Below are 13,011 nucleotides of genomic sequence, written 5' to 3'. Positions count from 1 at the left end.
GTTGTCAGGTTTCAAGCAACGTTCACAGACTACAATTCTTTGTTACAAAAAATAGCTAGCGCTGTGTTTATGTGAACTCATATATTGTTGGTTGCTAGATATATACTAGAGAATATCATATTGAAAACTAAATGGGATATGAAAATCGCTTAAAATTGTTAAGTTGTTCTAATATATAACTAACAAATATGATAAATTGAATAGAATTTTTACATACAATCATGTTAACATAACCAAGACATAGTGTTTAAATAATTGTAAAAGAATTTTACGCTCTGTATATTGCTTGTGATTTAATCAGAACATTAAATTCAACTTTTTATTACCTATCATAATTATCTAGTTAAAAAAAAATGAAAAAATTAAATTTATAAATGATGATCATTTTCTAAAATCATAATCAAAATAATTATTATTATAATAATCATTCCTGCACGTACTCCTTATTTTCTTCATAATTATTTTTTCCATAATAAGAAAAGTTATTTTAGTTAATTTTTTAACTTAAGGTATTTACTAAGAGGTATAATTTTTCATAAAATGTTCATTAATACAACTTTTTTCTGAATAGTACACCTTTATCATCAATGTACAAGTTCTTAACTTTATCAGTAGCCAAACGACTTAAAAAGTATATTGGAATCACTGATAATGGAACCATCGGAAGAACGCTTATTTCGCAAATTGTGTAAGGAATATAGTGAACCGTTCTTGCTATTTTTTTTATAGCTTATAACAAAGTCTATCTTGCCTTAAAAGAATTAACATGTTGTAAGATTTTGGCTCATAAACCCATTCATATGTCTTAAATTTTACAGCGGTTAACAGTTATGAATACATTGTTGTTTAATAACACATCGTCCTTTTTGTAAATAGAAAATTAAAAAGTCACACATAAGACATCAAAGGCAAATGCACCAACAATGCTACTGTCGGACATCAAACATTGAGAATAGCATATTCTGTCATATTTGATTTTATTTGGAAGCAATTGTCATTCTTTTTCTCTAAAGGATTACACATTTTATTTCTTGAAATTTCAAACTAAGAACAAAGAATTGTTGAATGAAGTGAATTCATATTTTGAAGAAAACATGTTTTTCAAATTGAAGGGATTTCAAATCTTCTCAAATAAAAGAAAAATTCCAGTTCCAATTCAACATAAAGGTTTTTAAAAGAAACAAATCGTCACTTTATTAAGACTCAGGTTCGTTCAAAGTGTAATCCATATTCAAATAATAGAACAGCAAGAAGGGTTAACAATTCATATTAGGTACCGAAAAACATAATTGCCAGTGTTTTTTTAACTTGTTGGTCAACTCATTTGAGGGAGATGAACGTGTCTTAAAATTCATGACCATGGCCTCCAAAGAGGCTAAAGATTACAATTGCAAATACAATTGCAAATAATAAATGAAAAAAATAATTAAACCATTCAAATTACTTCTACTGGATATCAAGCAGAGGCAAAAATTTTTTTTTCATAAATCTATCCCCGTTGTGCTTTGATTCTTACTTTGTCATGTAGTAAAAGTGCATTTCATTTTGAAAACTTCAGTACGTTTTGTTGTCTTGCAAACAATCTGAATATTAGACTTGTGCACATTTACACGTGGATTGGAAAGAGAAACTGTAAGTTTAGTTTAGACTGATAAAGATTGATTCTAAAAAGTATATGTGTTTGCATAAAAACAACATAAACCTCATATTTATTGCTTTTTTATCGTTTGGCAACAGGTTTGGTCAGCTTTGAACAGAAACAAGCCAGTTCAAGAAATGTTTACATATTAATTCACAAATGTACAAGATGACCGCAAATCCCCCTTAACTATGCATGTAAAAACTGTATGTACTTAACCTTATTCGGATGCACTTTATTGTCATTTCTCAAAATGAAATCGATTTATTAAAATGTTTTTGTATGAAACTGATGCTGTGAATGCGTTTTCAAGAATCACAGTATGAATTTGTTTTATAATCCAATTGTGTTGTTCTATGGATGACATAGTGACTCAAAACAAAATATTTGCACTTTATAATCATGACAACAGGAAAAAGAAGAAGCAAAGGAGAAATGTAATTATATGGAATGTTTCATGCATTTCATGTCAATAATAGTTAAAACTCATCCGAAATTACACTTGTAAACCCATCGAGTTGTTTTGGACATTGCTCGGATTGACACGTGATTGCGATAGCCGGATTGACACACTGAATATGCATCTTAATTTTTATATACAAATGATATTAGTTCTAAAAGGCAACAGGTTTCATTGAAAGGTCGCGCTTTATACCACGAATTAGAATTATGAATGTAGATAGGGACATCTGTCGATATTAATAATGATTAAAGTACCATATAATTGAAATACTTTAACTGGTTTAGAATTTTTATATTTTACAATATTTACCCCAAAAATAGCTTTTAAAAATATTTGGAGAGGTAAAAACTGAGAGAGAGAGAGAGAGAGAGAGAGAGAGAGAGAGAGAGAGCTTTTAAATTATAATACAAAAGCCTATGGGCCACATCGCTCACCTTAGAAATAATAGAAATAACAAATTTGAAACAGCTTTATGGAATAATATACAAAATCTGAACAATGCAAAAGAATAGATCCTGCATTTTATTTTTTCTACAGATATTCTTAGTTAAACATTATTTCATAATGAAGGATTATTTCTAGTCACATATTGAGGATTGAAGTTCTCAAGATCCATAACAGTTATTCATGAAAAAATGACTATAACAAAACGAATGTCTTATAAAAACCTTCATCAAAATTTGAACCCTTTGTAGAGCCCACGAATTGACCAGGGGCCACAGTCTTAACATTTTTGAATCAACAATGTGTCAAAATGCTTGCATACAAGCCATTTATATATATACCTGATAACTTTTGAGTTTTTGAGAATAATTTTTCCTACGTAATATTCGAGCCCGAATCAAGGCCTAATATATCCCTGTAGGATCATTGTTTTGAAGAACTCGAATCTCTCCTATCTGAGGATGCTTTCACAAAAAATTTCAATGAATGCACGATCTTAAATCGAATAAAAATTAAAGTTTAACATGAATATTTCTTTATCATGCACAAAAGCTCTACCTAAAATTATTTTCACTAAATTTTGAATCCAGAAAACGTTGTTGTGTATGAAGAATCACTAAAATATCCGGTGCCATATCTTCGTCTGACCCACACTCTGTCCCCAATCTGAAGATATAAGATAACTAGAGCAGAGCTCGTGGCAAAGCCACGAGTAGGTCTTCCGTTGTTGCTGCGAGTTGAAAATATATGTGATATGGTGTCAAACGATTATAATTACTAAACTTTCAGTTCTGCTTTTGTTATAAAAACGTGTTGTGATTGAAAGCCTGCATATAAAACGTGTTTTGAAAAAGAAAATAAGAAAATGTTTTAGGAAAACTATTTGTCGCACACAGTTTATGTAATCGTAACAAACATTATTTAAAAAATGAGATATTTAATGGCGAGTTAAATTTTCAGAGGGTAGCAAGCATTGTAATAAACAGTATGTACTCATGTGTCATGTCAGGAATTGTGTTTTGTTTTTTTTTTTAAACCGAACCCGTTTACAAAACACGTAACCTTTTCTCTAAGATAACTTCTTTATTTAAATATTTGTAAATTTTTGAAGACAATGTGCAATTTAGAATTGTTGCGTGCTGACAAAATTTACAGACCCTGAAACGTACTACTATACAACAACAAAAAAGCGTGCGACTTACGTGCGAAAAACGTTTCGTAATAACCGTTTAGCGTTTCGTGTGAATCGTGAAGCGTTTCGTGTAAACCGTTTAGCGTTTCGGACAAAGCGTGCAGAATTTCGGACAATGCGTTTAAATCATTTCGAGCAAAGCGTGCGAGAACCATGTGAAACGTTTATCAGATTTCACTCGGAACTCTCTGACAATTTGTTTCAAAATGGAGCCCGTGTTTTACATTACATGTACTTTAAACTGTTTGTGATTGGCAAAACTCTCTTGTAGGTATTTTCATGGAAAAAAAATCTAGAATAAATGATATACTTATCTTTTAACAAAATTGAATTTATTTTTAACAAGCAAAAGAAAGGTATATGTATTAAAGGACGACTAGTTACAGAGTACATGTATATAACGTTTTTATACGATGTTTCAGTACTGGTACAGTTTTACCGGTAACGAATATTTGCCAGTATCGAATAATTTTTAGAAAAATTATTGGTGGAAGACAAAGTTGAGGTTGAGGTTTTAAAAAATTCTAGCTAGGTGATTATAACACAGAAATAAATATTATATCAGTACGTGAAGTTGTTTGCCATTTGCACGATTATTTACCGAATTGTTTACAAATTAAAAATGTGCCCCAGATATGAGCTACCGGATGTTCAAAGCAGAAAAAACGAAAGTGTGAAAACAATTAAGCATAACTATGAAAATAAGTTTGTTATTGATCCCTATTTAGTGAATAATTAGTAAATATAATTCATTTAAAAAGATAATACATCATATCAAATAATAATGGAGCTTTGAATGAAATTACGACTTCAAATAGAACCACGTGTAGTTTTCCTAGTTACGGTTCATTGCGACAGCAGTATTATTTGGCTGCAAAAATTGATAGATATACGGGAAAAACAAAGGAAAATGGCAACTACTTATCATCAATTACTATTATAAAGTGTTTTTATGAAAATTCAATATTATAAAGTAACGGAAATGAAAACTGTTCAAGTCCAGTTTCAATTTGACCGGAAAACGGTATGATAAAAATAACGATCATATAATTTGTTTAAATGACATATTCCCACAATCGTTTATCCTTGTTCATTTATAAGTCCATTAACATGTACCTCTAGAATATTTTTGAAATTAATTCGCCTCAAAATATTCGGTCAGAAGTGATAAAGGGCGCTTAATTCGATACTGGGAAACGAATTCGAAACTAGGAAACTGGAGGGGGTGTTGAAATTACTGTCTCCGTAATTCATCCTTTATATTTTCGGAAGTTTGATACAGTTTAGAAGGACAAAGAAACGCGATTTAAACAAAAAATAAAAACATTTGGAATTTTGATAATAATAGTTGCATGCACGAGAAACCGCATACTGATTCGTTACCGGTAAAATGACTGTACAATATAAAAATTCGCTATACATAAAAAATATTAAATACAGTTAGCAAAACATGATTTCTGTTGGAACAAGCCTTAATCAACTTTAACTTACACGGGCATGTTTTGATAAGCATGTATCTTTTTTAAATTTATTTACATCGATAACTCTTATTGAGACCACTCGCGGCACACATAACCTCGGACATCGGGTGAGACCTGCACCTGGCTGAACCTGTCAATCAAACTCTATGTATTTGTTTTCATTGGATGGTCAAGCGTCTCTTTTTTTTGTCAATAGCCAATGGAAAAATTAATGACTTCAAGGTAATTGGAATCAGTATCTGATGAAGCACACAATTTAAATGATAGAAAATTTATTAATTATTTGAACAAAATTAAATGTAAACATAGAAAGAAAACATACTGATCATTTCTATGAATTGCGGGAAGTAAGTTCTTTGGAATCCCGATTATAGATATTTTTACAAGTAATTATTTTAATTACTTAAACCACTGTTAACGGAAAACAAGACGTAATTAACGCACAGGGATTTGCCTACAATGTACACAGTCATGCAATAAATTATTAAGGGAATCTTTACGAATGGAACTTAATTCAAATAGATCATGATAATCTATATACACTGAACGCCGTTATACATGTAAGGAGCGCCGGTAATATATACGAAGATTGAGTCAAAAATTTATATCATTTTTATTTCTTGTTCTTTTCAATACAATGTTAAATTACTTTGAAAAAAATCCGAAATAGTAATTACAACTTTCTTTTTTGTTTAATCATTTGAATTTTTTCTGAGGTACATGGATATGTACAGAACATATTTATTTACGCGAATGATATGACATAGGAAAAAAATTATCGGATGTTTGTATAACATTGTTTTCTAACGAATGTGACTAATTTAATTTTATTTTTATTTTTCAACATTATCAATGTAAATAATATCAGATTTATTTCCTGTTTGTATTTTTACATCGTATTCTCTGAAACCAATAAAAATACTAATGTTAGAAGAAAAAATCAAATCCCGCCGAATACTGAAAAACCGATTTCAGTTTGTAATCATACGGATTTTTATTTTTGGTATTGACTATTGAGTTACGGTAACATTTTTTCTGGATGATTTTTTTATTTATATTTTATGTAGTAAAAGCACCATTCCAACTGTTACTCAATTACATAACAATTGATGACCCGGGGCTATATATGTTCTGAGCTGTGTGCGCTGAAGCGACACAAGATTCTCGGTCGCACGTGGCGATTGAATTAACACAGACTGACCGAATAAACAAACGGTAGGGAAAGTGAAACAAAATGTTACACATAAGAAGAAGCCACCAAAAATGATTTTCGACAGATCTTGATATCGTTTCCCCCCCCCCCCCAAAAAAATACAGCGCGAGCTCCTGTCAGCGGGGCGGGGGGGGGGGGGGGGGCAGCAATGAGTTCGCTTCCATAATGAAACGAACATGTAGAAAAACTACAGAAGTGATTAATATGTGACCAACAGAATCTAATCTAAAGTTGTTTAAAACTCATGTGAATATTCTTTTAAATAATCATCGAATGCCTCAACTCAGGACATTCTTTTATCGTGCTAGCACCTACCGCAAACATGTAACATGGAACTTTGATTATAATTTGATTTGATTTTTAAACTACCTTGTACGCTATCGTATACACCAATGCTTAATCAACTGTACAAGTAAAATAAATTTATCTTTTCATCTTAAACCAAAATAATAGTTGAAAACATAATAAAATATAGTTGTGTCCGTGCAAAATGCCAAAATATGAAACATGAACGCGTGATAAGGTACAAGATCACGAACCGACCGCGGATCACTTGTCCAATCGTGCCGGATCTCCTCAGCCATGGGCGATGGATGATCATCATTTAAATGTTTAATATTTACGGGGGGGGGGGTTTGTTGTTGTTGATTTAAAACATTATTTGTACAGTTTATAAAATATTTTATATAAACAAACCAACCATTAATTTATGTCTGACGATGTTTCCGATTTGGGTTAATATCGTTCATTAATATTCATTTACACTCAAATTTAATTAAATAAATACAAAATGGACAAACTTTTATAACATGAAATTAAAACAGTTCTTGTATTTACGACTATATTAACTCAAACACGTTCATATGCATGGAAGTGTGCGTCTCGGTGTGCGAATCTTGTGTATAAATAACCGCTATGTAGTGCAGCCGTGGCTGAGATCCTCGGCCGTGGGCAACCGATAGATTACGTAAAGGTACAACGCACAGACCCACACAGCTCAGAACGCAGTAAGCCTTGAAAATTGCAGTATAATGACCTTACTCTATCAAATAGAAGTTATTTATTTTAAACTTAAAACCCACAATTTATCTATATCTATTATTGCTTTAGATTGAGAATGACATTGCTTTTATTAATTAACTGAACGATTTCTTAATTGACACCCAATCGTTTAATCCATAAAAAAACATGTGTAATCAAAACGAAAACAATTCTTGGGTTTGCGGATAAATAAAATCATATATGAGAGACGCAACTCTCGTGTATTAGATAACCCCTGACCGCTAGGTAGTCCAGCCGCGACCATGGTGACCGATTTTCTCGGCCGCGGGCGAGGGAGAGCTTACGTAATGGTACACACCAGCTCTGATTCAAAGTAGATTTTAAATGTATGGAGTTAATAACTAAAATGTAATGCATAGATTTTTTTTAATTCCATATTTAGTGGTTTACTAGAATAAAAAAACAATGATTTGTTTTCCAAATCCCGTTTTTAAGGGTTGAGCATTATAAGAACTTAACAACAATGACTTAAACTCCTAAAAAAAGCACGTATATTCTAAAAAAAACAATTCTTATGAATTAATGCCGTTTGTATAAACCAGTATACTTTCTGCGGTGACTTTATGCCAGTTGTACGCGCAAAGACTTTCGTTAACTTGTCAAATGAAAACAGGTACATGTTAACATGTAAAGCTTTTTACACTCATACTACACAAATCACATACAAAATAACATTGTAGCGACCTTTATGAGATCCCAACAAACAACTTTTCCAGCGACAGCCATATCAAAATCCTAACCGTTTTTGAGTTATTAAGCAAACTTTTTTAGGGGCCATTGGCCCTTAATTTAAGGGGCCAGCCCTTTTTTATTGGTGTCAAATGAAAGCCCTCTATATTTTGCACAACTTTTATTCTACATGTCTTAACAAAATATTTTTCGCTTAAAAGATATAAAGGAAAATATGTCTAAATTTTCGCACTTTTTTGAATCCTGTTTTTTGACCCCCTACCTTTTCCTAAATAAAAAACGTAATCTAAAAACAAAAACAGATGTGCACAACTACAATGTCTCTGTTATTCAAATTCGTTGGATTCCCATTCCCTGCTATCATAGTCTCGGAGCCTTTGTCTGGAAACAAAAGGCCCTAAAAAATTTTAAAAGGGGAATAACTCTTTAACGGAAAGGGAATTCTAAATTTTATGAATTGCTTAAGATAGTGTTTTGTTAAGTACATTAGCCCTGAAAATTTGAGCAAAAACCGTTCAGAAATAAGCAAGATATGAAGCCTCAAAGTTCGCGTCTAGGAAGAAAAAAAAAAAAAAGAAAAATAATCTTTCCCGCACAATAATAGAAAGGTCTTCCGTTGGAAACGGAAGACCTTAACTAAGTTGGTACCGGTCTGGTAAATTGTAACGCTGCTCCCAATGTCGGACCAAGCCATAGCCTGGACTTTGCTAGAACCATTCAAAACTATGTCTAGTTGGATAGATAGATTGTGATTAGACTGTACACAGATATAGAACACATAAGTCCCTGCTGTCGGCGCTGTAAAGATACCAGTACTGGGGTCGTAGCCTGTTCCTTTGCTGTAGATTACATCCGGAAACACTAGAGTGCCACTTGACCAAACAGAGTTACTTGATGGTATACCCGCTGAAAATGCATGGTTGCTACCGTTTTCTACAATTTAGAAATCATTACTTGTAAGTTAACGTTTATGAACTATGCCGATGTTGTGTGTTATGACCTTAGACAAGGCACTTTATCTACAATGGCTCAGTTCAGCCAGCATACGCTTGGAGTTAATTTGCGATGGACTGGTATCCCATATAGGGGGAATCAGTGACTTTCATCCGCTTAGCGCCACGGAAAATAGGGAAAAGCACCTTCATGGCTCGGAGAAGAGTTTAATTTTAATATATTCAGGATCTCTCATGATTTGCGATCGTATTATTGGTTATCCAGGTTCAGTCAAGGGTCTACGGGGATTTTCCTCCGGTAGTATTCCATACATCCTAAGGCCGAAGGGTGATGGATTCAACTCCGGGTAAATCCACGTACACCCTTGATTTCACCTTGATAACGAATATTTATTTCCTATGTAAAAAAAAAAAACAACAACCCAAAAACCTTTCTCATGTCCATTCAAGGTTGTATTAAACCTTCAAGATATGCCATAAACGCATTTATTTATATTTTATTTGTAAGTCGGGTGTACGGAAATCTACACCCGGCTTATTAGCCAATCAAATAACATGTTACAAGCTACGTACATAGGAAATAAATGCTTTTTATCCCACGAGTTGTGTGTTTTTTTGGGCGGATTTTTTTGAGGATAGAATTTTTTTTGGATAAAAATCATATACCATCGCAAATCATGAAAGATTCTTTTTATCACGTTTTACAACGTCTTTCGTTCAATTCTAAAAAAAGAAATTAATTGTGAGCCGCACGACACATTTACTACATGACGTCAACAGCTTTACCCATGTAAAAAAGTTCCTTAAAGATTAGCAAACAAACGTTGCATTTTCAAATATATATTTATCAATTCATAAAAAAAACACCATGAAATGCTTCAGGTACAACGCCTCACTTTTCAACTGAATTATTATTTTATTTTTTTTACTTTTTCATTCTCATCAATCAACAGCTTAAACCTGAGAAATGTTTTTAGTGTGGTATCAAACTTTTATTGGATGTCATTTAGTGATATCTACCATATATTGAGTTAAACGTGCGATATATTTAGGGTAGCTAGGGTAGTAATGATATTTGATTTTTATCCAACGAGTTGTTTTTTTTAAATCTCCGAGCCTTGGCAAGGGAATAGAAACCACAAAACAAAATGGATAAAAATCACGTACCATAGCAAATAATAAGAGTTTCTTTTTATCTCATGTTTAACCACGTATTTTGTTAAATCTTAATCTTTTCTGTAAATTTTATAATTTTGAGCTGCAAAGAACAATTCCTACAAGAAGTCAACAACCTAACGCAGAGAAAAAGTTCCTTAAAGATTGACAAACAAATATTTTATTTTTTAACATATTTATATCAGTTAATAGGGAAAAATGAAACAGCATTAAATGCTAATTCCATTTATAATTCTTCACTTTTCTACAGTTTTATTCCGTTATATTTACATTTTAACTGCCTTTGCCTGTGATCACATTACATCATTTTTGAAGCCTATAGCCCAATAATTTCATAAAAAATGATCGACACAAAATCGGCGTGTCTTATTGCATAACCTAAAAACGGTATTGGCTACATCGCGTAGTGATACATAGTAATACATGTGCTTCATGAAAAAATAGTGGTTTTAAATTGCTGTTCTAAATTGTACAAATTGGAAATAATATAAATAAAGTAATAAGGAATCATTCTTTGAATATCATGAGGTAATAATTTCGGTCGGAGCGTGGTCAAATCTATCATAAAGCACCTCTGGCTTTATTGGATTTGACCACGCTCCGAGCGAAATTATCTCCTCATAATACTTAAAGAATAATTCTTTATTCCTAATACATTTTCATTTTACGTCAATCAATCCCTTTAGGCACGTAATGTTTATGACGTCACGGGGCTGAAGAACACACAATGTAATATCAAAAATTTATCACATGAGTGATATCCACCGCATATTGAGCTAAACATGTGATAAAACATATTTTATTGTTTCAACCTAGTAACCTGTAAAAGGAACGTAGAGTTTCGTTTTCATTAAAAATAAGTTTAATTACATTTAACAGTAAGTATGTCCTAAGTTTCGCTTCGGTCACCTTTGGCAATTTTTAATGAAAATAAACAATCCTTTTAATTTTACCTGTTAGTTGTGTGCAATTGAAATAAACAGAGGGCAACAATAATATCAAATTATCATATCTTTTTAACAAATAGATATTCAAAAGAATAATTTTTTAAACGTTCTATTAAAGGGAAGTCTTACACATTGTACCACTCGCGTTCATATGCATGTACAATTGATTTTTGTAGGAATTACGTTATTTTGACACTGCTTTCTATAGGAACTGTAAAACTGTAAGACAGGTAAATTCTAAACATACTTGCAGTTTGGTCATGGACATCGCGTATTGCACTAATCAACGACTCGTTCAGTCGTTGTATTGTTGATCTGTCTATTTCTGATTGCTGTCTGAGGTTTTCCAACTTCATGTTTTGGCTACTAATCTGGCGTGTTAAGTTATTAACTTTTGCCTCGCTTTCGACCGATTTTTTTGTTAAATGGTTCATACCACTCAAATACGTAGAAAATTCCTGAGAAGAAGGAAGTTTGGATAGTTCGCTTTGTTCCGCTTCCAGAAAGAACACTCTGTTCTGTAGCATTTGTATTGTAGATCTGTCTTTTTCAGTCTGTTGGTAGAGAATTTCTATCTTTGCAGTTTGTTGCTTCAGATGTTCTATCTCTGTAGTTTGGTTTAAGAGCATTTGCATCATGATCTGCATCGTTTGCATCATGTCAGCAGGGTCGACGTTGTGTCCAGGGAAACCGTGAATGACATCAGTCAAGTTTACAGCGTTCCCTGTTACCGTTATAATACCCAGAATGGACAAAATGATTCTATGAAGTGTATTTTGAAGGTACATGTCGAAATAAAAACCTTTGAACGTGATATCGGACCTCTACTTTTTTCACTATCCTCGTATAAACCAGTTTTTTTTTTATTTATATACTTGTAAGCTAATGTCATGGTACGCTCAATGACACATAATGTACACTAGAAATTGATATATTAGTTTGATAATGAATTAAACACCACCAGAGGTATTGAAACAGACGAGTATAAACTGGACCTTAAACTCATTTAAGTTTGCTGCTTAGAAACATAAAAATCCGTTTCTTTGTAAATTTTGTCTAACAACGGTGTACATATAACAACACAGGTATCTGATTAAAAGTTCAAACCAATCCTTTATTTACTTTTATTTCGAACTGAGTAACTAGGGAATTAAGTAAAGAGGCATTATAACTGCATGTATAAAAAATAATGTTCATAAAATATTATAATATCTCTTAAAACAAAATGGCATTGTTAAATGCCTTGATGAACATCCACATATATTTAGTTTTCGTTGTAGTTTATACTTCCGTCCGTTCACTTTTAAGTTTTTTGCACAGTTAGTAAAAGGATCATAACTCTTTAATTATTTGATAAAAAGCAGGGCTGTGTAGCAACCTCTAATGATACACCGTCCACAAATGATGTAATGTTGCATTAGTGGTCAGGATGTTGACCACTATTGATATAATTTTATCATTAACGAACAAGCTAACCGTCCGATAATAATATAATTTCAGATTTATATCAATAGCGGTCAAAAATCCTAACCTCTAATGATATGGGGAAAAAAATGAGAAATAAGTACTACCTTGACCACTAATGATATACATTTGCACACATTTTCAATTGCATTAGTGGATGGATTTGCAACCTTTAATGATATGATATGATACGATACGATACGATACGATATGATATGATATGATATGATATAATATGATATGATATGATATGATATATGATATGATATGATATGATATGATAAGAT

At 32.2% G+C, this 13,011-nt stretch overlaps 1 protein-coding gene across 1 annotated transcript; it reads right to left on the bottom strand.

Annotated features, from left to right (window-relative positions):
* Positions 1 to 3,043: 3,043 nt before the first annotated feature.
* LOC128182882 (uncharacterized) lies at positions 3,044 to 12,048 on the bottom strand. Its single transcript, XM_052851647.1, has 3 exons — positions 11,508 to 12,048; positions 8,809 to 9,117; positions 3,044 to 3,229 (listed from the first exon to the last, which is right to left on the bottom strand). The coding sequence occupies exons 1-3, from the start codon at positions 12,046 to 12,048 to the stop codon at positions 3,120 to 3,122; spliced, it is 960 nt and encodes a 319-aa protein (XP_052707607.1). The 3' UTR covers positions 3,044 to 3,119.
* Positions 12,049 to 13,011: the final 963 nt, after the last annotated feature.

This window comes from Crassostrea angulata, chromosome 5, assembly GCF_025612915.1.
Source record: "Crassostrea angulata isolate pt1a10 chromosome 5, ASM2561291v2, whole genome shotgun sequence".
Lineage (NCBI taxonomy): Eukaryota > Metazoa > Mollusca > Bivalvia > Ostreida > Ostreidae > Magallana > Magallana angulata.
Note: the sequence above shows the minus strand (reverse complement) of the source record. Positions and strands in the feature narration are given on the sequence as shown.